At 42.4% G+C, this 25630-nt stretch overlaps 1 protein-coding gene across 2 annotated transcripts in view; it reads left to right on the forward strand.

The window, feature by feature from the left end:
• The first annotated feature begins 21276 nt into the window (after positions 1-21276).
• The window catches only part of SLIT2 (slit guidance ligand 2), a 284549-nt gene continuing 280195 nt past the window's right edge, over positions 21277-25630 (forward strand). Inside the window, exons 1-2 of one of the 2 annotated variants that reach the window (XM_070756973.1) lie at positions 21277-21583; positions 25133-25204. In XM_070756973.1, coding sequence (XP_070613074.1) covers positions 21423-21583; positions 25133-25204 — 233 coding nt within the window. In that variant the 5' untranslated portion in view covers positions 21277-21422. The remainder of the gene's footprint in view (positions 21584-25132; positions 25205-25630) is intronic. The other variant, XM_070756974.1, reaches the window with a different exon arrangement.

Consider the following 25630-nt stretch of genomic DNA (forward strand, 5'->3'; position numbering starts at 1 on the left):
AGCAGGTTCTGGTCCACCTCTAACCATGAAAAAAATCCATCAATGATTTTGGGCCAACCCCTCCTGCTCAGGGACGGATTCACGTTTCCATTGCTACTGGCGCACTTCTGCTGTGGGTGAGATTTTGCTTCTGTGCCTGCAATACAAGGAGCATATAGTCATAGGACTAGGGGCCATTGGGGACTACTAATCAATATTTCTCAACTTTGGCAAGGGTAAGGAGTTAGACTTCCACTCTTGTTTCTTTTACTGGCTGGGGAATTCTGGGAGCCCAACTCCAAAATCGTAGCCTTGCCAAGGTTGAAAAACAAGGCCTGCACTGGCTGCCGATCAATTTCCGCTCACAATTCAAAGTGTTGGTTATGACCTATAAAGCCCTACATAGCATAGACCGCCTTCTGCCGCACAAATCCCAGTGGCCGATTAGGTCCCGCAGAGTTGGCCTTCTCTGGGTCCCGTTGACTAAACAATGTTGTCTGGCGGGACCCAGAGGAAGAGCCTTCTCTGTGGCGGCCCCGGCCCTCTGGAGCCAACTCCCCCCAGAGATTAGGACTGCCCCCACCCTCCTTGCCTTTCGTAAGTTATTAAAAACTCATCTCTGCCGCCAGGCATGGGGAAACTAACACACACTCCAATTGTCAAGGTTGGTGTATGGTTTGATTGGGTGGTGTGATTATTTTATTTTATTATAAGGGTTTTAAATTGTATTTTTAAAATTGGATTTGTACACTGTTTATGTTGTTGTGAGCCGCCCCGAGTCCTCGGAGAGGGGCGGCATACAAATCTAATAAATATATAATATTTCCGGGACCGCCTTCTGCCGCACGAATCCCAGCGACCAGTTAGGTCCCACAGAGTGGGCCTTCTCCGGGTCCCGTCAACTAAACAATGTCATTTGGCAGGACCCAGGGGAAGAGCCTTCTCTGTGGCAGCCCCGGCCCTCTGGAACCAACTCCCCCCGGAGATTAGAATAGCCCCCACCCTCCTTGCCTTTCGTAAGCTCCTTAAAACCCACCTCTCGCGTCAGGCATGGGGGTACTGAGATATTCTTTCCCCCTAGGCTGCTACAATTTATGCATGGTATGTTTGTATGTATGATTGGTTTTTATAATAAGGGTTTTTAGCTGTTTTAGTATTGGATTGTCGCATGTTGTTTTTACCACCGTTGTTAGCCGCCCCGAGTCTGCGGAGAGGGGCGGCATACAAATCCAATTAATAATAATAATAATAATAATAATAATAATAATAATAATAATATAACATAAGGTAGAATCTTGGCACCGAATTGAGCTCCTACGTGGCAAATTCAAGGTGTGTTTGTGTGTGTGTGTGTGTGTGTGTTTTTTAAATCTTAGTCCTTTTTATTTCCTCTAATGTGAAAAAGAAACATGTGAAACCATTAGAGATAAATTATATAAAGGAAGAGAAACGGCAAATAATCACAACTTGAATCAAATCCAGACTTTCAAGAGCTAAGTACACAAAGCCATCTGCCCAACTGGGCAGATCTGTAGGTTTCTCTCCATCCCACACTCAGTAAACAGGAATCTGTTATTAGTTCATACTTGGAGAGTTCTCCCTCCCACCCCCACCCCCAGCAAAATGTTGGCAAGATTTCACTAAAAGGAATAAAAACGGAGTGACATTTGCACTCAACTGTACCAGTTCATGTCACATGGATAAAGATTTCCTTCGAAACGGAATGTCACCTAAGGAGGGGGTGGAAAGTCGTATAGGTTGCTCTGTAATTTTACTATTGATTGATTGATTGATTGATTGATTTGATTTGTATGCCGACCCTCTCCGTAGACTCGGGGCGGCTAACAACAATGATAAAAACAGCATGTAACAATCCAATAATAAAACAACTAAAAACCCTTATTATAAAACCAAACATACACACAAACATACCTTGCATAACTTGTAATGGCCTAGGGGGAAGGAATATCTCAACTCCCCTGTGCCTGGCGGTATAAATGAGTCTTGAGTAGTTTACAAAAGACAGGGAGAGTGGGGGCAGTTCTAATCTCGGGGGGGGGGTTGCTTCCAGAGGGCTGGGGCTGCCACAGAGAAGGCTCTTCCCCTGGGGCCCGCCAAACGACATTGTTTAGTCGACGGGACCCGGAGAAGGCCAACTCTGTGGGACCTTATCGGTCGCTGGGATTCGTGCGGTAGCAGGCAGTTCTGGAGGTAGTCTGGTCCAATAATGGGAACTATCAGTAACAGGCTCTCTACGGAGTAAAGCTAAAATTATGGAGAGGGAGAGTGCAGCACTGCAGGCTCCTTCAGCTAACTGCTAGCTGTAGTTCGGCGGTTCAAATCTCACCACCTGCTCAAGGTCAACTCAGCTTTTCTCTCCTTCCGAGGTGGTCAAATGAGGACCCAGATTGTTGGGGACAAGATGCTAAGTCTATAAACCGCTTAGAGAGGGCTGGAACAGCACTGTGAAGCGGTAGATAAATCTAAGTGCTATTGTTATTGCTATACAAATTCAACCATGGGTGTTTGTTTTTCTCTTGGCCTAACTAGTGAAGAATTGGAAAGGAGTTCAAATCTCAGAAGGGGACCATTTTTGTGTTGGACTTCCATTAATCCGATGAAATAATTCTAATCCTAGCTCTCAAAGTGGGTACATCCCCCCACACCAATTATACCAGCAGGCCGTGTTGAGTACATACAGAAGCGGGAACACTCATTCAGAATCTATTGAACTTTATACCTAGTTATCCTCATTTCTCTTTGAATTAGTCTAATGGCTACGGCCTCTTGGGAGCCATAGCAGGAATCTAATTACAGATTTAGCCGTTTCCTTGTTATTTTCTGGGGGGATAGTAAATTGGATCGTTGGTGGCAATGCCTTCCTGCAATAAGTCCATCTAAAATTTAAATGAGTGGTTGTTTTTTTAAAAAAGGACTAAACATTTTGAAGGAGAAAATCCAATTTCCTTGCCTGTGTGTTCATTTTGTAGCAAAAAGTCAGTAAATAATAAATCACCGAAGATTGGTAGAAAAGATAATGTCAAAACTCACTGTTATTAAGAACAAAACTTGCATTTCTTTCTCAATATAATGTAGGAGATATTATTACTTGGATATACTCGCCAATCGATATTAAACACGTTCCAGAAAAATAATTAAAAGAAGAAGTAATTTAATCTTCTGTTTGTTCCTTTGCTTTGGTTTTTGTTCGGTTACCTTTTCCACCCCCTGGATATTATATAACTCTGTGCCTTCCTTCATTATCTCACGTGCAGTGATGGGCGAACCGAACCCACACAATTCGGGTCCGTACTGAATTTTGCGGTGTTCGGTATGCCGAACACGAACACAAATTTTTTTGAAACATGTTTATTTTTATGTGAAAGGACCGCCCTTTGCTTGTGGCGCTACCGCGGCATCCTTTTTCGTAAAAATAACAATGTTTATTTTTACGTGAAGACCTCCCTTTGAAGGAGCTGGAGAATCCCCACCACCACGAAGAGATTACAGGGCAGAGCCTTGACGTCACTGGCAGGTTGCTAAGGACGCCAAGGTGATCACTTCCTGGATTCCATGGAATCCAGGAAGTGATCACCTTGGCATTCTTAGCAACCTGCCAGTATACGTGATGTCAAAGCTCTGCCCCGGAATCTCTTGGTGGGATTCCCCGTTTGGGTTTGAGTTTGGTTCGGGTTCAGCCGAATTTTGCATAAAGTTCGTCCAAACTTTCTGAACCTGAACACCGTTGGGTTCGCCCATCACTACTCAAGTGAGAAGCAGCATTTAGAAAATAGAAGAAGATTGACGGCAGAAAAAGACCTCCTGGTCCATCTCGTCTGCCCTTATTCCTTATTCCTGTATTTTATCTTAGGATGGATCTATGTTTATCCCAGGCATTTTTCAATTCAGTGACTGTGGATTTACCAACCACATCTGCTGGAAGTTTTTTTCCAAGCATCTACTACTCTTTCAGTCAAATAACATTTTCTCACTTTCTCATTTTGTCAAAATTCAGGAAATAATATAAGGGCAGACTAGATGGACCAGGAGATCTTTTTCTGCCGTCAATCTTCTATGTTTCTAAGAATTAGGGATCTCCAACCGAAGTGTCAAACTTTACTTTTCAGCATCCATGGGGAAGCCCAAGAGACTCATAACTCAAAGCAGGAAGCAAGTTTTGATGGTCTCCAAGTGATTCCTATCCTACCGGAAGAAAATAAAGACAGGTGCTGTCAGGAAATGAAAGTTCAGTGTGGAGCTCAAGCATAGCAAAAAGTGTAGAGGCAGTAGATAAATAAATTACATTTGTGTATGACCGAGAGGGAGGGAGGGAGAGAGAGAGAAGGAATACACAAAACATGCAATATTTTTATGATCTCAAATGCATAAATGAGAAGAGAAACAAGCTGTCGGATCTAATTACAGCGGGTGAGCACCCCAAGCCTTGGTCATGCTTTATATAGGAAGCGTAGCTGACATCTCAATTGTAATTTTATGGAGTCCTGTCATCTCAGTCTAACTTCTTAAAGTACCTTGAAAAATCGCTTGATCGCATTTTCCAGAGTTCTCCTTTGAATAGTTTGGAGCGCAGCGTCGAAGCCTTTTGGAACAAAACAGGACCACTGATTTTCCAGTGGGGAAAAGTATCAGAAAAGAGTCAAATACGAGAGAGCAAAGGATTTAGATGGACATTATCAAGCTTGCATTAGGAGTATAAGCGAAAGAAAGAAAGAAAGAAAGAGAGAGAGAGAGAGAGAGAGAGAGAAAGGAAGGAAGAAAGCTCCAATGGTCCATGGATGAAACTGATTATTTGAGTTGTGAGCTACCCCGAGTCTACGGAGAGGGGCAGCATACGAATCTAATTAATAATAATAATAATAATAATAATAATAATAATAATAATAATAGTAGTAGTAGTAGTAGTAGTAGTAGTAGTAGTTGTTGTTGTTACATAGAAACATAGAAGACTGACGGCAGAAAAAGAACTCATGGTCCATCTATTTATTTATTCATTTATTTAATTAATTAATTAATTAGATTTGCATGCTGCCCCTCTCCATAGACTCGCCCTTATACTATTTCCGGTATTTTATCTTAGGATGGATATATGTTTATCCCAGGCATGTTTAAATTCAGTTACTGTGAATTTACCAACCACGTCTGCTGGAAGTTTGTTCCAAGGATCTACTGCTCTTTCAGTGAAATAATATTTTCTCATGTTGCTTTTGATCTTTCCCCCAACTAACTTCAGATTGTGTCCCCTTGTTCTTGTGTTCACTTTCCTATTAAAAACACTTCCCTTCTGAACCTTATTTAACCCTTTAACATATTTAAACGTTTCAACCAGACTAGACAGATTGAGTTCATTAAGTCTTTCCTGATACGTTTTATGCTTAAGACCTTCCACCATTCTTGTAGCCCGTCTTTGGACCCGTTCAATTTTGTCAATATCTTTTTGTAGGTGAGGTCTCCAGAACTGAACACAGTATTCCAAATGTGGTCTCACCAGCGCTCTATATAAGGGGATCATAATCTCCCTCTTCCTGCTTGTTATACCTCTAGCTACGCAGCCAAGCATCCTACTTGCTTTTCCTACTGCCCAACCACACTGCTCACCCATTTTGAGACTGTCAGAAATCTCAGAAATGTTGTTGTTGTTGTTGTTGTTGTTGTTGTTATTATTATTATTATTATTATTATTATTATTATTATTATTATCATCATCATTATCTAGATCCTCGGCAGTCAGGATTCAGACCCGGCTACAGCACTGAAACTGCTTTGGTTGCACTAACAGATGATCTCTGGAGGGCCCGGGATAGGGGTTTATCCTCTATCCTGGTGTTCCTTCACCTCTCAGCGGCTTTCAATGCCATTGACCATGGTATCCTTCTGCACCGGCTGGAGGGGTTGGTAGTGGGAGGCACTGTTTAATGATGGTTCTCCTCCTACCTCTCTGGTTGGCAAAGAAAGAAAGTCCAGTTGCCTCTTGAAAAAGCACCTTTGGGACAATGACATACCTGGATGATGGAGAACACGGTCAGAGGAACAATAACAATTTGGGATGAAAGGTCCTGACCATTGTTAAATCCTGGGGTGGACAGGAATAGTTCTTTGACAGCTTTGAATCAGAAAGCATCCAGGTTCCTGTTCTGTCCCAGCAATGCCCCCCCCCCAAGAAATAGGTCCACACAAATGGATTTGACAAGATTTAAGCAGGTAATTCTAAGAGTTTAGTAACAGGGAGGTTTAAATGTTTAAAATACACCAGTTAAGCAAGAAATAAGTCCATTCAGTCTCAGCTGTTCATTAGAGTATCAAACAGAATGCCAAACTCCTAAATACTTCTCTTTGACCATGCATCTCTCATTAACATGACTCACTTGGAGTTTGCAGGATACCCGGAGACAAAGATTTCACTTTTTCAATTTTGTAACGCAACATAAATAGTTCAAGAGCAAGTACGGAGCAGCATCTAGCACATTCAAAATTTGACTTCCGCACTGACATGTCGCATGACTCAAATAGCCAAAAGGCATGGCCAAGTGTTCCAGAGATCTATTCATGCAGAGACCTCCTCTTGCTCAACCACTCCTGCCTTCTGGCAACTTTGCGCACCCTGGCATCAAGAAGGGGCTCCTCCTCTTCTCCGGAGTCACTCATGGGCACCTCTGGAGGTGCAACAGTCCCTGGTTGTCTCTCAGCCTCTGACCCCACATCCTCTCCGACCTCCTCGCTATCAGACTTGGGTGCCAGGAATACTGATCTAGGATACCAATTCACACCTGCCTCTCGATCCTCAGAATCCAAGATTAGCTGCGCAAAAGGCGGATGGACCATAACTGTTTTCAGATCTATTCATCCCTTGTATTCTCTTTATAGACAGGGATGGGAGAGGATTAAATGCTTATTTAGCATCCAGCTCAAAAGCTGCTATTATATACCAGAAACATCAGCTGCCTGCACCAGAAGCAATTTGTAATTAATTGAAAAATTGATTTAATTATAGGGAGGGGGAGAAATGTAAGAGGCTCTGCCAATTGCTACCCCTTTAGGAAACAATCTGATGTTAGGGGATAAAAGCAGTCGGAATATTTGGCTTGATACAGTTAATTTTGGCTAAGGAGTGTAGCTTGTTCCATTTAATACACAGATGAAACAGGGAGCAGCAGGGTGGGAAAAAAAAGAATGTAATAACAATAATAATTATTATTGTTATTATAAATATTATTATTATTTTATTTTTATTATTATTATTATTATTATTATTATTATTATTATTATTATTATTATTATTATTAATTGGATTTGTATGCCGCCCCTCTCCATAGACTCGGGGTGGCTAACAACAATGATAAAAACAGCATGTGACAATCCAATAATAAAACAACTAAAAACCCTTATTATAAAACCAAACATACACACAGACATACCATGCATAACTTGTAATGGCCTAGGGGGAAGAAATATCTCAACTCCCCCATGCCTGGCGGTATAAATGAGTCTTGAGTAGTTTACAAAAGACAGGGAAGGTGGGGGCAATTCTAATCTCCGGGGGGAGTTGGTTCCAGAGGGCCAGGGCCGCCACAGAGAAGGCTCTTCCCCTGGGGCCCGCCAAACGACATTGTTTAGTCGACGGGACCCGGAGAAGGCCAACTCTGTGGGAATGTAATGGATAAGATGTTATGCAAAGTTTGGTGGTTTAGAAATTTGAAATATAAAAATAATATATAATTGTAAAAATAATTTATCGGCAAATAAGTTCATCTATATTTGGATTATTTTTATATTTTCTTTTTACTTTTTATTTTGACATTATGTACAGCTATTCTTTTTTTCGGTTACTGACCCATTTATAAAAGTTTTTCCATGTGTCTTTATCTTGTATTTGTTTATTGTTTTTAAGTTTTTGTGTTAGTGTGTCATATTCTGCACAATCGAGTATTTTATGTCTCTTTCCGTTGGTAAATCTTCTTTCTTCCAATTTTGTGCTATAGTAATCCTGTTTGCCATAATTAAGTGTTGTATTAAATGATACTCTTCTTTTTTGACTCTCATATCTATGATACCTAGTAGGAAGATCTCTGGTTTGAGTTGTTGTATTATTATTGTTATTTCTATATATGTATAATTACGCTGATACGAACGACCATGAATCTACAATGAGATAAGCTGTAAAAGAAACAGCAGGGGATGGGGGAAGGAAGGGGATTTATGTGGTATTGTCATACAACAGACATATTACAATTGTACTTACAAACTGACAATACAATGATCTGTTTCCATGTTTTTTAATATGTATATAATCTAATAAAAATTTATTTAAAAAAATAATATATAATATAATATAATAAAATAAATAAATTAGTTGTTCAATCTCCCATCTGTATGAGGTTTCATCATTGTCTCGAATGAGATCAATCACTGTTTGTATCTTCTACAAACTTCAGTAGTTTAACAGATGGATCATTTGAGATGCAGTCATGGGTGTATAAAGAGAAGAGAAGTGGGGAGAGTACACAGCCTGGGGGGACCCCTGTGCTAATTGTACAGGCATCTGATGTGATTTTGCCTAGCTTCACCTGTGGTTCCTGTCTGTTAAGAAGCTTGTGATCCACTTACAAGTGTTTTCAGGTACTGCTAGCTGATTTAGTTTGGTTAAGAGAATGTCTTGTATGATGGTATTGAATGATGAATTGAAGTCTACAAAGAAGACCCTAGCGTAGGTCATTGGAGATTCAAGATGTTGTAGGATGTAGTGTAGAGCCATATTAACAGCATCATCTGTTGATCTGTTTGCTCAGTATGCAAATTGCAGGGGGTCTAACAGTGGATCCGTGATGGTTTTCAAGTGGGACATCACTAGCCTTTCAAAGATTTTCATAACTACAGATATTAGAGCAACTTGTCTGTAGTCATTCAGTTTCTTGATGGAGGGCTTCTTTGGTACTGGGATGATAGTAGAGCGTTTGAAGCAGGAAGGAATATAGCACAACTCTAATGATTTGCTGAAGATTTGGGTGAAGATGGGGGCCAATTGGTCAGCACAGACTTTTTTTAAGCAAGCAGGAGGTATCTTGTCTGGGCCTGGTGCTTTTCCCGACTTCTGTCTGTGAAATAGAACTTGCACTTCCTTTTCTGTGATCACCAGGGGTTGTGAACCCAATGGGATGGGTTGAGTTGTAGAAGATTTGGCGGTTGTTGGTGTGTCTGGGATGGAGGTTGTGGAGATAGGTGGCTGTAGTTTCCTTTCAAACCTGCAGTAGAAATTAACACCCTTGAAAATGTCCAAAGATACTTCACCAGAAGAGCCCTTCACTCCTCCACTCGAAACAGAATACCCTACGAGACTAGATTTTCAATCCTGGGCCTAGAAAGCCTAGAACTAAGACGCCTTAAACAAGATCTAAGTATTGCCCACAAGATCATATGCTGCAACGTCCTGCCTGTCGGCAACTACTTCTGCTTCAACCACAACAACACAAGAGCACACAACAGATTTAAACTTAATCTTAACTGCTCCAAACTTGACTGTAAAAAATATGACTTCAGTAACCGAGTTGTCGAAGAGTGGAACTCATTACCGGACTCCATAGTGTCATCCCCAAACCCCCAATGCCTTCCATCCACTGTCCTATTGCTCTCCTATATCTCCTATACCTTTCTTCTATTCCTATATCTCTTCTTCTAGTCTTTCATTGATATGTTCTATTCCTATATCTTCTTTTCTATTCTTTCATAGATATATTTTACTATGAGTATCTCCTTTATAACCTTCATCATGCATTTTACTATGTGTGTGTATATATATGTTTTCGTAGATTTTCATGGGTACAGGTATGATGGTCTTGGTATATTCGGGTTTCTTCCTGTGTAGAATTTGGAAATTTCTGGCGACGTTTCGATGAGGTCCCACTCGTCATCTTCAGGCTGGTGTTTCTGTCCTTTGAAATTTCCAAATCCTACACGGGAAGAAACCCGAATACACCAAGACCATCATGTAGTTTTTCACGGGTATATGTATGTAGATTGTTCTGAGTTCGGGTTTTGCGCCGTGTAATATTTTGAGTGTCTATGCGACGTTTCGGTGAAATCACATTCACTATCATCAGGCTGAAGTTATAAGCTTCATGCTGCTGTAAATATAGTTGTATAGTTAAACTATATTTACAGCAGCACGAAGCTTATAACTTCAGCCTGATGATGGTGAATGTGATTTCACCGAAACGTCGCATAGACACTCAAAATATTACACGGGGCAAAACCCGAACTCAGAACAATCTACACACATACATACATACATACATACATACATACATACATACATACATACACCCACTAAAACCCTCATTGTGTATTGGAAAAAATAAATAAATAAATAAAAACAACATTCAGGTCATCTGCCACCTGCTGATTTCCTTCAGCCTGGGAAGGTGGTTTGCTGTAACCAATGACATTTTAAAGAGTTCTCCACATGTTTGCTTGTTCATTTGCTGAGAACTGCTTCCTTAAACTTTTGGGGAAAAAATTCTATTTATGTCTGAAGAACCTCAACTGTACCTAGTCATAGGGAAGAAACAAACAGAGATATTACAATACATTTCCTCTTAAATTACTCCACGGTCCCATGGAAAAGAAGTTTAGTGTACTCAACTCCCACTATTTTCCTTAGAAATCCTAATGTTAAAATATGCATTGATACCGAAAGAACGAATGTGGCAATTCTAGAAACAATAAACCCTCACAACTCTGGCCTTTTAAGCGTATTGTGAAGCTTACATTAACATCTGCTCTAAGTGCTAATTGGCATTTCCTATTTGCTGCTTACCTTTTTAATGGGTGCCTGATTCATACACTTCAAAAGGAAGGATATTTATAACTCCAGAATAGTATGTAATCTTTCTTTCTTTCTTTCTTTCTTTCTTTCTTTCTTTCTTTCTTTCTTTCTTTCTTTCTTTCTATCTATCTATCTATCTATCTATCTATCTATCCTATCTATCTATCTATCTATCTATCTATCTATCTATCTATCTATCTATCTATCTATCTATCTATCTAATCTATTTATTTAGTCCAATCCACAATGAGAGTTTTAGTGGGTATATATATGATACCTCCCGCCTACCAGACATCTGGAAACCAGCCCTCAAACGTATCCTAGCCATAGAAACTGAAACCAGACTCAGAACACACATTGCAAAACAATCAAGTAGCCTGCAAGCTCCAACTACTCAGGATATCACGCCTAATCTACAACCATTAACTAATCAGCATACCTCAGTTACATCAACGACCCCAGGTGTTACCCCACTGACTCACCAGGAAGTTTCTACACAGCAAGCAATTGCTGAGCCATCAAACCACACCCCGCCACCAGTATTTATAGAAGGAAGGCAGCTCTGGTCTCGCTGTGTTCATCCTAGAACAAGGACAGAAACACCAGCCTGAAGATGACGAGTGGGACCTCGTCGAAACGTCGCCAGAAATTTCCAAATCCTACACGGGAAGAAACCCGAATATATATATATGTGTGTGTGTGTGTGTGTGTGCGTGCGTGTGTGTGTACATTGTTCTGAGTTCTATATTTACAGTAGCACGAACCTTATAACTTCAGCCTGATGATGGTGAATGTGATTTCCCCGAAACATCGCATAGACACTCAAAATATTACACGGGGCAAAGCCCGAAGTCAGAACAATCTATATATATATTATTTATATTATTTATATTATTTATATTATTTATATTATTTATATTATTTATACTATTTATTTATTTATTTATTTATTTATTTATTTAGTTAGTTAGTTAGTTAGTTAGTTAGTTAGTTAGATAGTTAGTCCAATACAGGGTTTTAGTGGGTATATATGGCCCTGGGTTGGGCCGAGAGGGGTGAAAAGAAAAAGAAACTTAGTGAAATACATGATGAAGGTTATAGAGGAGATACTCAGGTTATAGAGGAGATACTCAGGTTATAGAGGAGATACTCATAGTAAAATATATCTATGAAAGAATAGAAAAGAAGATATAGGAATAGAACATATCAATGGAAGAATAGAAGAAGAGATATAGGAATGGAGGAAAGGTGTAGGAGATATAGGAGAGCAATAGGACAGGGGACGGAAGGCACTCTAGTGCAATTATACTCGCCCCTTACTGACCTCTTAGGAATCTGGATAGGTCAACCGTGGATAATCTAAGGGTAAAGTGTTGGGGGTTTGGGGATGACACTAATTTTGGTAGCCCTTCACTGATTACAAGATATTCCCTATATCTCGTCTACTTTGCTGGGTAGAAGCTGGGAAGCAAAGTAATACAGGAATAACAGCAACCTAACATAATTTGCTTACTAGGTCTTTTCTCCTCTTGCAAAATAAATCAATGAAAACCTCTAGCCTGCCTTCTGGCAACTGGATTAGATAGCACAGGAAAATTATAACACGGCTACATATTCCCTAATCCAAAAATCCCTTTTTACAACTGATTCTACCCACCCCAAAGGTGATACAAACCAGATTAAAAGAGATCCATTTTTCTTACTGGTATTTCCTTTTGAAATAAAAATAATCTTCAGGCACATGCACTGTAAATTCTGCATTCTTGTCCTATTAACATTTAGCAGACATAAAATGGAGCAGCCTCCCGCATTTATTATTTATTCAGAGTGCTCTCAGCTTTCGGCCTATTTTGTGTTTCAAGAAGAGAGAATGTGTTGCTATTTTCACCTTTGGCTAAAGCGCATGTCACCATTATTAAAACCCCAAACAGAAAATGTAGGCATCTTTTCTTGGCTCTGTTGAGATATTATACCACCTTACCCAAGCATAGACCTCAGAGGTCATTGACCTGTTGTTACTTAGGCTTCTGATAGAAACGATGTATTTTGGGAATAAGAAATAGAGAGCTCTGGCAGCAATTCTAGATGTTATATATTATGAAAACGTATTCACTTTCCTTTTACACAACTTGTTTTTTTTAAAGTCCAAGAAAACTACTAAAATAGGTTAAAAACATTATTTTTATTAAATCTTATTCATCTTCAAATCTTTTCTTTAAAAACAATAATACAATTGTAACAATGCAGAATTACCCAAAGTACGAATGTATAATTAAATTTTATTCATTTTCAAATCTTTTCTTTAAAAACAATTGGATACTGTAGCCTAGAGGATAATTCTCTGCCTTACAAGGCAAAGGTTGCAGGTTCAAGTCCCAGTGGGTATGGCTAGCTGATGAGGCCAAATAAGGCTGAAATAGATCTATCCTAGTCTCCCTTAATTTTCAAATTCAGCAAAAAAAAAACATGTGACACATACAGATAGAATTCTCGGCTATCAATAAAATTAACTGCCTTGGAAATGACCCTGGGTTGGGCCGAGAGGCAAATAAGGAGCTGTGATGTTCCTTCAATACACCAGGGTGATTTGACCCAAAAATATGTAACCCTTCCCTGGTGCAGAGCTGAAGGGATTGGATACCGTAGCCTAGAGGATAATTCTCTGCCTTACAAGGCAAAGGTTGCAGGTTCAAGTCCCAGTGGGTATGGCTAGCTGATGAGGCCAAATAAGGCCGAAATAGATCTATCCTAGTCTCCCTTAATTTTCAAATTCAGCAAAAAAAACATGTGACACACACACACACACTGCTCAAAAAAAATAAAGGGAACACTTAAACAACACAATATAACTCCAAGTAAATCAAGCTTATGTGAAATCAAACTGTCCACTTAGGAAGCAACACTGACAATCAATTTCGCAGGCTGTTGTGCACATTCAACTTTGTACAGAACAAAGTATTCAGTGAGAATATTTCATTCATTCAGATCTAGGATGTGTCATTTGAGTGTTCCCTTTATTTTTTTGAGAAGTGCATAGAAAAAGCTTAAAAAGGAAGATGAAAAAAAAAAATGCTTTGCAATGGTGACATCTGAAGGCATATTGTATCCAAGGAAGAAGGGCAATTGGGATCATGCTTTAAAACCGGTTCTTTTATTGTTTCCAATTATCCCTCTATTCTCATAACAAGAACAAATTATGATCATTTAATATACTTCTTTCAAAATGCACACACACACACTCATTCTTTCCACTCTCTATTTTCGTAGCTTTCTCTTGGTTTTTCTTTTTAATTTTTTAAAAAAATATAATCTTTATTGCAAATAAATGGGGGAAGGGAATACAAAAAATAAAAGGTCTATTTAGACATTGGTATAAATTTGTGTGGTTTTAAAGTATGCAATTTTAAAATAGTATACATATTTACATGGGGGAGGAAAAGGGAGAAGAAAAGTTAGAGCAGGAGAGGAGGAGAGAGAGAGAGGGGGTAAATAGAGGAAGAGAAGAGAGGAGAAAAAGAAAGAAATGAAGGAGGAAAAGAAATAAAACAGCTAGGTGAGAAAAGAAAAGAGCGAGAACATATAGAAAAAAGATAGAAGATGAAACCAGCAATCGGCTGGTGTATCGTTTCCTTACGATGTAAAGTTCATATTTATCGTTGGAGTGTCGTTCCTTTTTTTAAAAAAGAGTAGTTGTAAATTTCTATTAGTTTTAGTGATTTGATTGGTTGGTGGAATCACAATTACTTGAAGGATTGACATGGTGATTATTATGATATGTTATTTTGTTTAAGGCTGGTTTCCAAATCTCTGATAGGCGGGACGTGTCATCCCGCTTGTTCATGCTGAAGGGGTGCTTCTCTATCTCTATGGCTTCCATAGTAATTCTTCTGTATAAATTTTCTGTTTTGGAAAGTAATTTAGTTTTTTCAAAGTCAATTTCGTGCCCTGTTTTTTTAAACATAGTCACCCAATCTATTTGCTACATTCAAACCAAATCTCCACCCCCAACACTATATATAAGGAACAAATGGCAGTTGCAAACATTCCATATTTACAGCAGCACGAAGCTTAAAACTTCAGCCTGATGATGGTGAATGTGATTTCACCGAAACGTCGCATAGACACTCTAAATATTACACGGGGCAAAACCCGAACTCAGAACAATCTACATACATATACCCGTGAAAATCTACAAAAATAAATATAATATATATCTATGTATATATGTGTATATGCGGTAGAGTATCTTGCAGGAATTTGTATACACAATTAGATTATTTTGTTGGATTACTATTACTAGCTTTCTCTTGGTTAACGTGTTTGATTTGTTAACTGTTGTGGGTCTTAAGTGTAATTGTCTCTCTCTGTGTTGTAATTCCTGTCTTACTCCTTCAGGTTGCATGTATATCTTGATTTTTTTTAAAAAAATCACAAAGCAAATTATAAAAGAACATCAGCGAACGTGTAATGTTTTGTTTCCAAGCTTATGGGTGGCATAATAACAACACAGTCTGCAAGTTGTTATTGTCAAATCCCGCTAACGCTGCACACTACAATTTCAACTTATCTCAATTCAAAACTGTCAAATTAACATCTCTGTATTTTCCCAGGAGCTGATGGGTATATATTTCAGTTGCTGTTCGATATATTAAAATGGGGAGGGGGCACTCAGCCCTCGGACTACAGGCCCCTCTCTCCCTTCACCTCCCCCTCTCCCCATCACTTGCTTTTTAAATTTCTCCTTTGCTGTCATCTCTTTCTGCAGCTGCCAGAAGCTGTAACTTCTCTTTTTTCTCCTCGACTTCCCTGGGCGGCAGGTGCAAAACCCACCAGCCACTCAAGAAGTGAAAACCAGATTGACTCTGACAGAAGAAAAATCGACTGTACTTTAAATGTAGCTGGGAAGGTAGAATCGTCGGCCTTGGAATGGATCGGGTGCAAGCGGGTGATTTACGCGTTCAGCTGCATGCTGGGGATTGTTCCCAAACGGTGGGAGACAGTTGCTGCGTTTCCAAAATCTTCCCATTCTTAGTTTAGTCGTTCTTAGGCTTGTCAGGAGGACACGAATCCCAGCGACCGATTAGGTCCCACAGAGTTGGCCTTCTCTGGGTCCCGTCGACAAAACAATGCCGTCTGGTGGGCCCCACGGGAAGAGCCTTCTCTGTGGCGGCCCCGGCCCTCTGGAACCAGCTCTCCCAAGAGATTAGAATCGCCCCCATCCTCCTTGCCTTTCGTAAGCTATTAAAGACCCACCTATGTCGTCAGGCATGGGGAAGCTAAGCCCCTGGCTTTTATTATTTATGTATGGTATGAGTGTGTTGTATGGTTTTTAAATAATGGGGTTTAGATTTCTTTTAATGTATTAGATTTGTTACATTGTTGTTATTGTTGTGAGCCACCCTGAGTCTGAGTAGTAGTAGTAGTAGTAGTAGTAGTAGTAGTAGTAGTTGTTATTATTATTATTATTATTATTATTATTATTATTATTATTATGTGTTTTTCATCAGGGATGGGCTATACATGTAGGTTCACTCCATTGTCGCCCAACCGACGCAATTCCGATGAAAAAGCAAAGAAACCAGCAACTTTTCTTGCCGAAAGCATGACCGCGCGTGAGATTTTGGCTGCTGCACATGCGCAGCAGCCGAATCTCACTGCAGCGCCTAGAGTGGCAGCTGGGGCCAGCACCAAAAGTGGTCTGCCCAAGCTCCGGTCGCGTGGCTTATCTATGCTCTTCTACTCTGCAGAAGAGTGATGTCTATGGTGCGGGAGAGCACATAGAGACCGCACGGCCGGAGCTTAGGGCCACACAGCCTGCACCCTGCCCTACGGCCCATCTTCTCCTTGCCCCTGCAGGAGGTCATGCACCGGAGGTAAGGCAAGGGCCGGGTGGGGTGGCAGAGCAGGCGGTGGGTGAGAGCTGCAGCTCTTGGCAGCGAGCAGCAGGGATAGCGGGGAGAGCGTTGGTGGTCATTTGAAGGAGAGGCGGAGTAACAACACGGACACAAGAGCTGGATTTAAACTGGGTCATTTTTATTAACATAAATTTGCATAATTTATTAATTAAATTACCATAATTAACTATGACCCTAAGTAGGACCCGCAGGGTCAAACAATTGCTTCCGGGGTGGAAAATGACGTATAATAAACTTCCGGGGCAAATTATGGGCGTAGCTCCATGCTAATCCAGGTGAGGGACCCCTCCCTCACCTGAGACCTTGCCATGCACTTGCATGTGGGAGGTCCTGCCGGCTACCCCTAGAAGGGGAATTAAATGGGCGGGACCCAAAGACAGGTTCCCCCCAACTGCTCAGGCCGCCAATACCACAAGCCTTTGGAGAGAACCTGTCAATCATCCCCAAAGATGCCCAACAGAGAACACGCAGTTGCTAAACCACCACCCAGTTTTCCGCCCCTAACCTGCCTACCCAAATGACCAAAGGTAAGCCAATTAACCTAACAGGCACAAGCACCCCCTAACCGCTTATCCTTCTCCACAGTGTGGAATAGGCGAAAAAACGGTCATGGCTAAAAGGCCAGACCGCCAAATATTCCTATTCGGCCCCCTAGGGCGACCCAGAATAGCACACTATAAATAGGGAGGGCGGGTGGGTGTCTGCTCTAGATGACTGGTCCAGGCGAAAAGGCTGAGCCCGGGCCTGCCTGCCGTTTTATAGGGCTGGCAGGCCCCGCCCGGACACTTCATCGATCAGGCCACCCTGGCCTGATAATCGGCCAAAGTCTCACGAAATCTCGCAAGACTTCGACCGAAAACAAGATGGAGGCTACGCCATGTGCTCCGTGTCTGACCGAGCCTCCAGCAAAAGGCGCCGGTAGGTAAGGACCACCGGCGCTATTTTTGTTATTTTTGTCTATTTCCGGCCCTTTTTGCTTCTGCACATGCGCAGAAGCTAAAAAAACCTGGAAATTCTGTGCCAGGCGTGCGCGTGCACATGTTCACTCCTGGCCCATATTGGTAGTGCCAGGAATGGTGGCCCGCCCCTGCTATTGATTAGTCTGTTAAAGAAATTCCCATCACTTTGGGTATAATTTTTTATTTTTCTCTAACTTAAAGACATGCATAAGTGAAAAACACTTATACCATCAATGGTAGGTATACTGCTCAATAAAATAAAAGGAAACACTCAAATAACACATCCTAGATCTGAATGAATGAAATATTCTCATTGAATACTTTGTTCTGTACAAAGTTGAGTGTGCACAACCACAGATGAAATTGACAATCAGTGTTGCTTCCTAAGTGGACAGTGTGATTTCACAGAAGTTTGATTTACTTGGAGTTATATTGCGTTGTTTAAGTCTTCCCTTTATTTTTTTTTTGAGCAGTGTATATATGCATGCTGATTAAAGTCAATGTCTTTTCATCTATGCCGCAAAGTGTGCCATGCATACATAAAATCCTGGAAAGGGGACAGTGGTGATTCTGATCAGAATGGCAGAAACATCACAAAATAAACAAGTGTGAGATAAAACTCTACAATCCCAAGTGCATTTAAAATTCAAAGTCTAATGAAGAAAAATACCTGATCGAAATCGAAAGATGCTTTGATCAGATCCTTTGATCTTATCCCATCTAAGCTTTGCAGATTTTTTTAAAACAATGCCTGTTACAAGGAAATAGACATTGTATTTCATATTTTATGGCACCACGTCCAAAAAGTTACAGAGGTTTGTCTTTCAAACAACAACCCGTCGAAAGTTACAACAGTTAGAAAGGATCAACCAACCAACCTCAACAAGCCACAAGCTGCAATTTCAAATACTCTAGACAGGCTTAAGCGTGTTTATTTTCCTACACCATAATTTAGAGAGTAAAATAATTGCTACCTGCATAATGAGATGGTTATGGATCACAAAAATCTAGTATATTAAGAGATGCCGGTATAATTAACTCAAATAGCTAATTTTATAACGATATACAAATTGTTACAGAAACCCATTTCTTCGTTTGGTTTTAAAAAAATATTTTTTATTATTTTTTAATAATAACAGACACACACTACATAAAAGACATAGTGATGCATGCTCCCACCACCCAACATCATTCATCCACCCAAATGAGGGTGTACTTTTTAATATTATTTTAAACCAAGAACATTACCATATTTACAAATTATAGAGTGATTCCAGTTTATTGTTTATAACTTGGTCTCGACTTCTACTAACCTCTAACCCTGTTCCATCAGTTCTTTCACTGTTTTATTATTTCATTTTTGTATCCACAATTTGTATTTTTGTATCTTTGTCTCCATAATTTCAAACCGAATGTGTTCCACCATGTATCGGTACCAATTTTGTATTGTCCATTTTGTTGCATTCTTCCAAACAATTACCGCACTTTCCATAGCTGTTTCTTTAATTTCTCTGAATTCTCCCATATCGCTCCTTGTTATTAATACTGCCATCTCCTTTTATTTATTCATTTATTTATTTTATTTATTCTTTGTCCAATATACAATACATATGAAAAAAAATAGGCAATAAGTAATATATATAAAGATAGGAAGTAAAAAGAAGAGAAGTAGATAGGAAGAGAATATGTATAGAGGAGAGAATATATAAGATAAAAGGGATAAGGAAAGACAATTGGACAGGGGACGATAGGCACATCAGTGCACTTATGAACGCCCCTTTTGTAATCACCCATTTTATATTTAGATCCTATTAATTTCCTCTTGCACCTCTTTCAAGAATTTCTGCACTACCAAACACCCCCAAAACATGTGCATAAGCAGCCCTCTCTCCTGGCATCCATGCCGACAGGCACCCTTAACATTGTGATAAATATACACAAGTTGTGCAGGTGTATTTGCACTTATGCAAAAATTTCCTCCTCCTTTCTCTAACCCTTGTATTCTTAATTTTCCTTATATTCTCCACCATTGTTTTTTCATTGTTGAATACGGACCTTACGTTTCACCAATTAAAATATAAAACAATGCCACTGCAGCTGTCTGAGATTATATGTGGAGATCCCACGCGTGACTTTCGCATCCTTGCAATTCCACTTCAAAATGTGTCGGATCTTCTCCAGAGGGGAAAATGAGATTGCAGGAGCCACCACTTTTATTGGAAAAAGTTAAAAGGCTGGCGACCATCGTCAGAAGGCGGCCAAATAAGTCGCATGCTTGAAATCCAGAGATAATCCTTAGTTTTTAGATGTAACTTCTAATTGGATTTTGATGTCTATTGCCTTTTTGTATGTTATAAGCTGCCCCGAGTCCTTGGAGAGGGGTGGCAGATAAATCCAGATAATAAGTAAAATAATTACTGAGAAATGGCTCCTGTTTCCTTAGGATGCTCTTGAGGTTTGCAGTGGGGAGGGGGGGGTTCCTTATACTCTGCTGACTTTCACCTGTCATGGAAGCGGGAGTGGGTGGGGTGGATAGGTTCTTTTTTGAGGTGGGTGGACGGTGGGTTCCCCCCCCCAAAGAAGCAGAATTTCTTCTTTCCTTGCGCTCTCACAGCGGCTCCAGTTGGGAGGGAGGCGATCCCGTCATCCCCGGGTGGATTCCTCTGGAGGACCTAGCTGAGAGGGGGTCTGCGCTGGGCAGGCGGGCTCCAGGTGTCTCCGGACCCCGCCTGGCTTCTCGTCGGACAGTCCGAGGGCAGCCGGGGGCTCCTCCGCGGCCAGGACGGACGGAGATCCAGGCGGGAAAAAAAAGAGGCGCCGGTCCGCCCCCCCCCGACTTCCCCCCCCGGCCTTCCGGCAGTCCTCTTTCGCGTCCGCCGCGCAACCCCCGCCGCCGTTCGCTCGTCTCCCGGGCTAGGCCAGCCGCGGGATGTCCGACTCCGATGGCCGAGCCCGGAGTAAAGAACCGCCTGAGCCCGGGTGAAGAACCGCCGGAGAGGGCAGCGCCGACACACCTGCGGGCCCCCCGCTCACCTGAGGCGCCGGCGGGCAGCGGCGGGGTGGGCGGAGCCTCCTTCCCGCCCGCCTCTGGACCCTGCTCCCTTTGGCTACCCGGCGGGTGTGGGCGGGGCTTTGGGGCGTGGCCTCACCTGTCGGGGGCTTCGGGCGGGCGAGGGGTGGCCGAGGCATGCGGGCTGGTGGGCGGGGCCTAATTCACGCCCGCCCTTGGTCCCTCCTCCTGTCGCCTGCCCGGGCAGCGTGGGCGGGGCCTTACCTGCCGGGGGCTGCGGGCCAGCAGAGGGGTGGGTGTGGCCTAATTCCCTCCCGCCCCTAGTCCGTCCCCCTTCGGCTGCTTGGGCGGCGTGGGCGGAGCTTTGGTGGGGGCGTGGGCGGGGCCTCACCTGCCGGGGTCTGCGGAGGGGCGGGTGAGGGAGGGCCGGGGCGCTCCCCCCCCCCCCCCCATGCGGCGGCTCCTCCTGAGGCGGCGGCGGCGGCGGGCCGCGTGAGGAGGCTGCTCCGGCCGGGAGCCGCGGCGCCGCTTCGGAGGGTCGCAATGCAGCGCGGGGCGGGCGGCGGCGGCGGGCAGACGGGGCGGCTGCGAGAGACGCGGCGGGGCTCCGGACGAGGCGGCCGCTAGCCGGGAAAGCGCCGCGTCCCCCACCGGCGGCTGAGGGAGCCCAGGACGAGCGGAGACCGCGGCGGAGGAGGTGGCTGAGGCGGCCGAGAGGCGCCATGAAGTTGGTGGCGGCGCTGCTGGTGCTGCTGCTGCGGGCGGGCTCCGGGTTCGGCCAGCCCTGCCCGCCGCTCTGCTCCTGCTCGGGCCCCAGCGTGGACTGCCACGGGCTCGCCCTCCGCGCCGTGCCCCGCAGCCTGCCCCGCCACGCCGAGCGGCTGTGAGTGAGGAGAGGAGGGGAGCGAAGGAGGGGGAGGCCGGGGAAGGGGCGCCCGGGGTCGCTTTCCTTCCCTCCTTCCTGCCTACTTTCCCCCCTTCCTTCCTTTCCTGCCCCTTCCTTTCTTCCCTTCTTTTCCCTTCCTTCCTTCCTTTTATCCTTCCTTCCCTTATCTTCCTCCCTCCTTCCTTCCCTTTTCCCTTATTTTCCCTTCCTTCCCTTATCTTCCTCCCTCCCATCGTTCCTTTCCTCCCTGCCTCCCTCCCTATCCCCCTTCCTTCCTTCCTTTTCCCCTTCTTTTCCCTCCCGTATCTTTCTCCCTTCCATTCCTCCCTCCCTCCTCCCCTTTTCCCTTCTTTTCCTTCCTTCCATCCCTTCCCTTATCTTCCTCCCCTCCCTGCCTCCCTCCCATCGTTCCTTCCCTCCCTCCCTCTCCTTCCTTCCCTTTCCTTCTTTCCTTCCTTCCTTCCTCTTTCCCTTCTTTTCCCTTCCTTCCCTTCCCTTATCTTCCTCCCTCCCATCGTTTCTTCCCTCCCTCCCTCCCTATCCCCTCCCTCCCTCTTTCGCTTCTTTTCCCTTCCCTTATCTCCCTCCCTCCCTTCTATCCTTCCTATTTCCTTCCTTCTTTCCCTTCCCTTCATCTTCCTTCCCTTTCCCCTCCCTCCCTTTCCTCATCTCTCCTCCTTTCCCCCCTCTCTCCCTCCCCTTCCTTGCAAGAGAGCCCCCCCCCCCGCACAGAGCAGGCTCCCTTTTCTCCCCGCCGCGCGGGTGTCCTCGGGGGCGGCGAGCGGAGCGCTCCGGGCAGCTCCTGCCTGCGGGGTGGAAGCGCGCGCTCCGTCCGCCTCCCCTGCCCGCGGCCGCTCCTCTGGGGCTCCCCGGCGGGAGGAAGCAATGCATTCCTCCCGTTGCCTCTCGCCCCCCCCCAAAGAATCCTTCGGGGCTGATGGGGGGATGGCAGGTGAGGGGAGCCGTTGCTGGACTGGGGCTCAGCCCGCCCTCGGGGCTCTTTGCTGGCTTCCTCCCCTTGGTTGGAAAAACAGCCCTTTCCCCCAAAAGAAAGAAGGGCTGCTGGTAGGAAAACCTCCCCCCTGGACCCTGGATGGGGCTCCCCCCCCCCCATGGCTGGAATGCTCCAAATCCCAGCCGTAATAGCAAGTCTTCCAATGGCATTGGATCTTTTCGGGCGTCCTCCCAATCCAGGTTTCCTTTGGCCAAGGGGGCCTTGGTGGAAGGGGATTGGGTGGCATGGAAGTCCAATGAATCAAATCAAATTTATTTTATTTATTTGTTTGTTTTGTCAAGAAGCTATTGGTGGTATCCAAAGATGTAACAATGTTTATATACACGATGGGAGTAAAAGAGAAACATCAGGACCAGGGCACGCTGGGGCGCTTATGCACTGTCCCTTTAAAAATTAAAAATTAAAAAAATTAAAAGGTTCCAAAAGGGGAAAGGACAAAGGGCCTCCTTCCAAATCACTTGCAGTGCTTCCCTAGCAGCAAGATAGGTGTGTGTATGTGTGTGTGTGTGTGTTGATGGTTGGCTTTTCAGAAGAGATGTACAGATCTAGCCAAAATATTCAGGAATCCTCGCTGCTCTAACTCTCTCCCCGAACAAAGTTTATGATCCCAAATTGAGAGGATATGCTGAGAAGAGATGAAAAATTCCACTGTTACATTATGAAAAGCAACGTTGAGTGCTGTTTAAAACAGGTTTTGTCGCTTTTGCAGGTTTTTATTTAAGCAGTTGAGGGGAAAAAAATAGGTGAAAAATTGTTTTTCAAGCAGCGAGAGGAAAAACTTAAGGTGACTCATAAACTCTGGTGGAAAAAATAGATCTCTTCCTCTGTGGATCACTTGTGGTTTGTACAGTACCAATCTCCCCTTAAAGGCCTGCAATAATTATCCCCGTTTCCTTCCCTTAAACCAGCGGTCCCCAAACTACGGCCCGTGGGCTGGATGCGGCCCGCTGAGGTCTTTTAACTGGACCGTGGCAGCACACGAGATTTTACCGATCAATATAATAAGAGGGAGAAATAGAGAGGGAGAGAGAAAGGAAGAGGAGATATAGAAAGGGAGAGAGAGAAAGGGAGAAGTAGAGAGAGGGGGAGAGAGAGAGAAAGTGTGTGAGATACAAAGAGGGAGAGTTAGAAAGAGAGTGAGTGAGAGAAAGAGAGAAGAGAGAGAGAAAGAGGGAGAGATAGAAAGAGAGAGAGAGAAAAAAAGAGAAAAATGAGAAAACGATGGAGGGAAGGAACGAGGGAGAGGAAAATGAAACAAATGAGAGAAAAGGAAGAGGGAAGAGAGAAGTGGAGAGGAAGGAGGGAGGGAAGGAAGGAAGGAAGGAGAAATGGAGTTTGTTGATTTAAGTTTAAATTTACTTGTTAATAAAGAAGTATAAATTACTTAATTATTAATTACTTAATTACTTATTACTTCTTTATTTTAAATATTGAATTTGTTCCCATTTTGTTTTTTACTTTAAATAAGGTATGTGTAGTGTGCATAGGGATTTGTTCATAGGTTTTTTGTATAGTCCGGCCCTCCAACAGTCTGAGGGACAGTGAACTGGCCCCCTGTGTAAAAAGTTTGGGGACCCCTGCCTTAAACAGTAGTCCGTAAATTTCAAGATTACTTTCCATATAAAGTTACTTCTCAACAATATATCCCAAAGGATAGGACCATTTCATTGATTATGGACAAAATAGGCTGTGCTGAGTTTTTGGCCAACAAAAGAAAAACTTTTCCATGATTGTTCAATTCCGTTTGTCTATTACAGTTGCTGCTGTTATTAAAATTGTGTCATTTTACCTCCATCAGTAGAAGTATTAGTTTAACAGTATAGCTGTTATATATACTGCTCAATAAAATAAGGGGAACACTCAAAAAACACATCCTAGATCTGAATGAAATGTGAAATTGATTGTCAATCAGTGTTGCTTCCTAGGTAGACAGAAGTTTGAATGGCTTGGAGTTATATTGTGTTGTTTAAGTGTTCCCTTTATTTTTTTGAGCGGTGTATATGTATGTATGTATGTATGTATGTATGTATGTATGTATGTATGTTTGTTTCTAAAATTTATATGCCGCCCAACTCCAATTGCTAGCTCTTATTTTTCCTCTTGTTTTGAACAGGAGAAAACTCACTATATATCATGGTTAGATATGCTTTCTCCATATCCTGAAATTATCTTCCCCAATCCTATCAGTACAAAGTTCTCTTGATTTTTAAAATCTGTTACGTAATCACCTATAAGAAAACAACTATCTAGAAGCATAAACAAAAGTTGATTGTAACTATTCAGGTCATCAGAAGCCAAATTATTGAAAACAGTCCTTGTTTTCAGCAAATGAAAGCAAAGTATAATTTATCCAATTGCATTTTATTCTTTTTTAGAGAATTTGAAACTTAAAACTTTTCGTGAATGTTCACAGAAATTAGCATAAGTACTACAGTAATCTTCAGATAGGACAGAAACCATTTCTAACTTATTAGAAAAATTAAGAACCGTGGCTAATCGTCTAATTTTCCTGCTGATATGTTTTTTCTTAGGGATCTTAATGGAAATAATATCACAAGGATCACAAAAACGGATTTTGCTGGTCTGAGGCATCTTCGTGTTCTGTAAGTTTTTTTCTTGAATTTTATCACCGAACTTCACTCTTATGCAAAAATAGTTTTTTCAATGAATAGAACTCTTTTTAAAAATTAACGTCTCAAATAACAGCAGTGATATTGTAAAAGAAAAAGCAGTTGGAAGAGGATTGAAAAGTTTGGAAGTCTGCCATAATAGAAGTCTTGATTGTAACCACTTGCGATTTTATATTACTCCTTGTAGTTATAAATATTGCAAAAGTATGTAAAATTTCAAAAATGAACGTGCTTTAGCAGTCCACATGGAACAGAATATTTTGCAAAACTCACCAATCAGAAAGTAATTTCTTTAAATGCGTTGAGCATATGGGATAATTTAATTAAGTAAATACAGTTAACATAATGAAGTTCAGCAGAGAGTAGCCATGAATCATTTTCTGCTTCAAATTAAATTTG

This window comes from Erythrolamprus reginae, chromosome 7, assembly GCF_031021105.1.
Source record: "Erythrolamprus reginae isolate rEryReg1 chromosome 7, rEryReg1.hap1, whole genome shotgun sequence".
Classification (NCBI taxonomy): domain Eukaryota; kingdom Metazoa; phylum Chordata; class Lepidosauria; order Squamata; family Dipsadidae; genus Erythrolamprus; species Erythrolamprus reginae.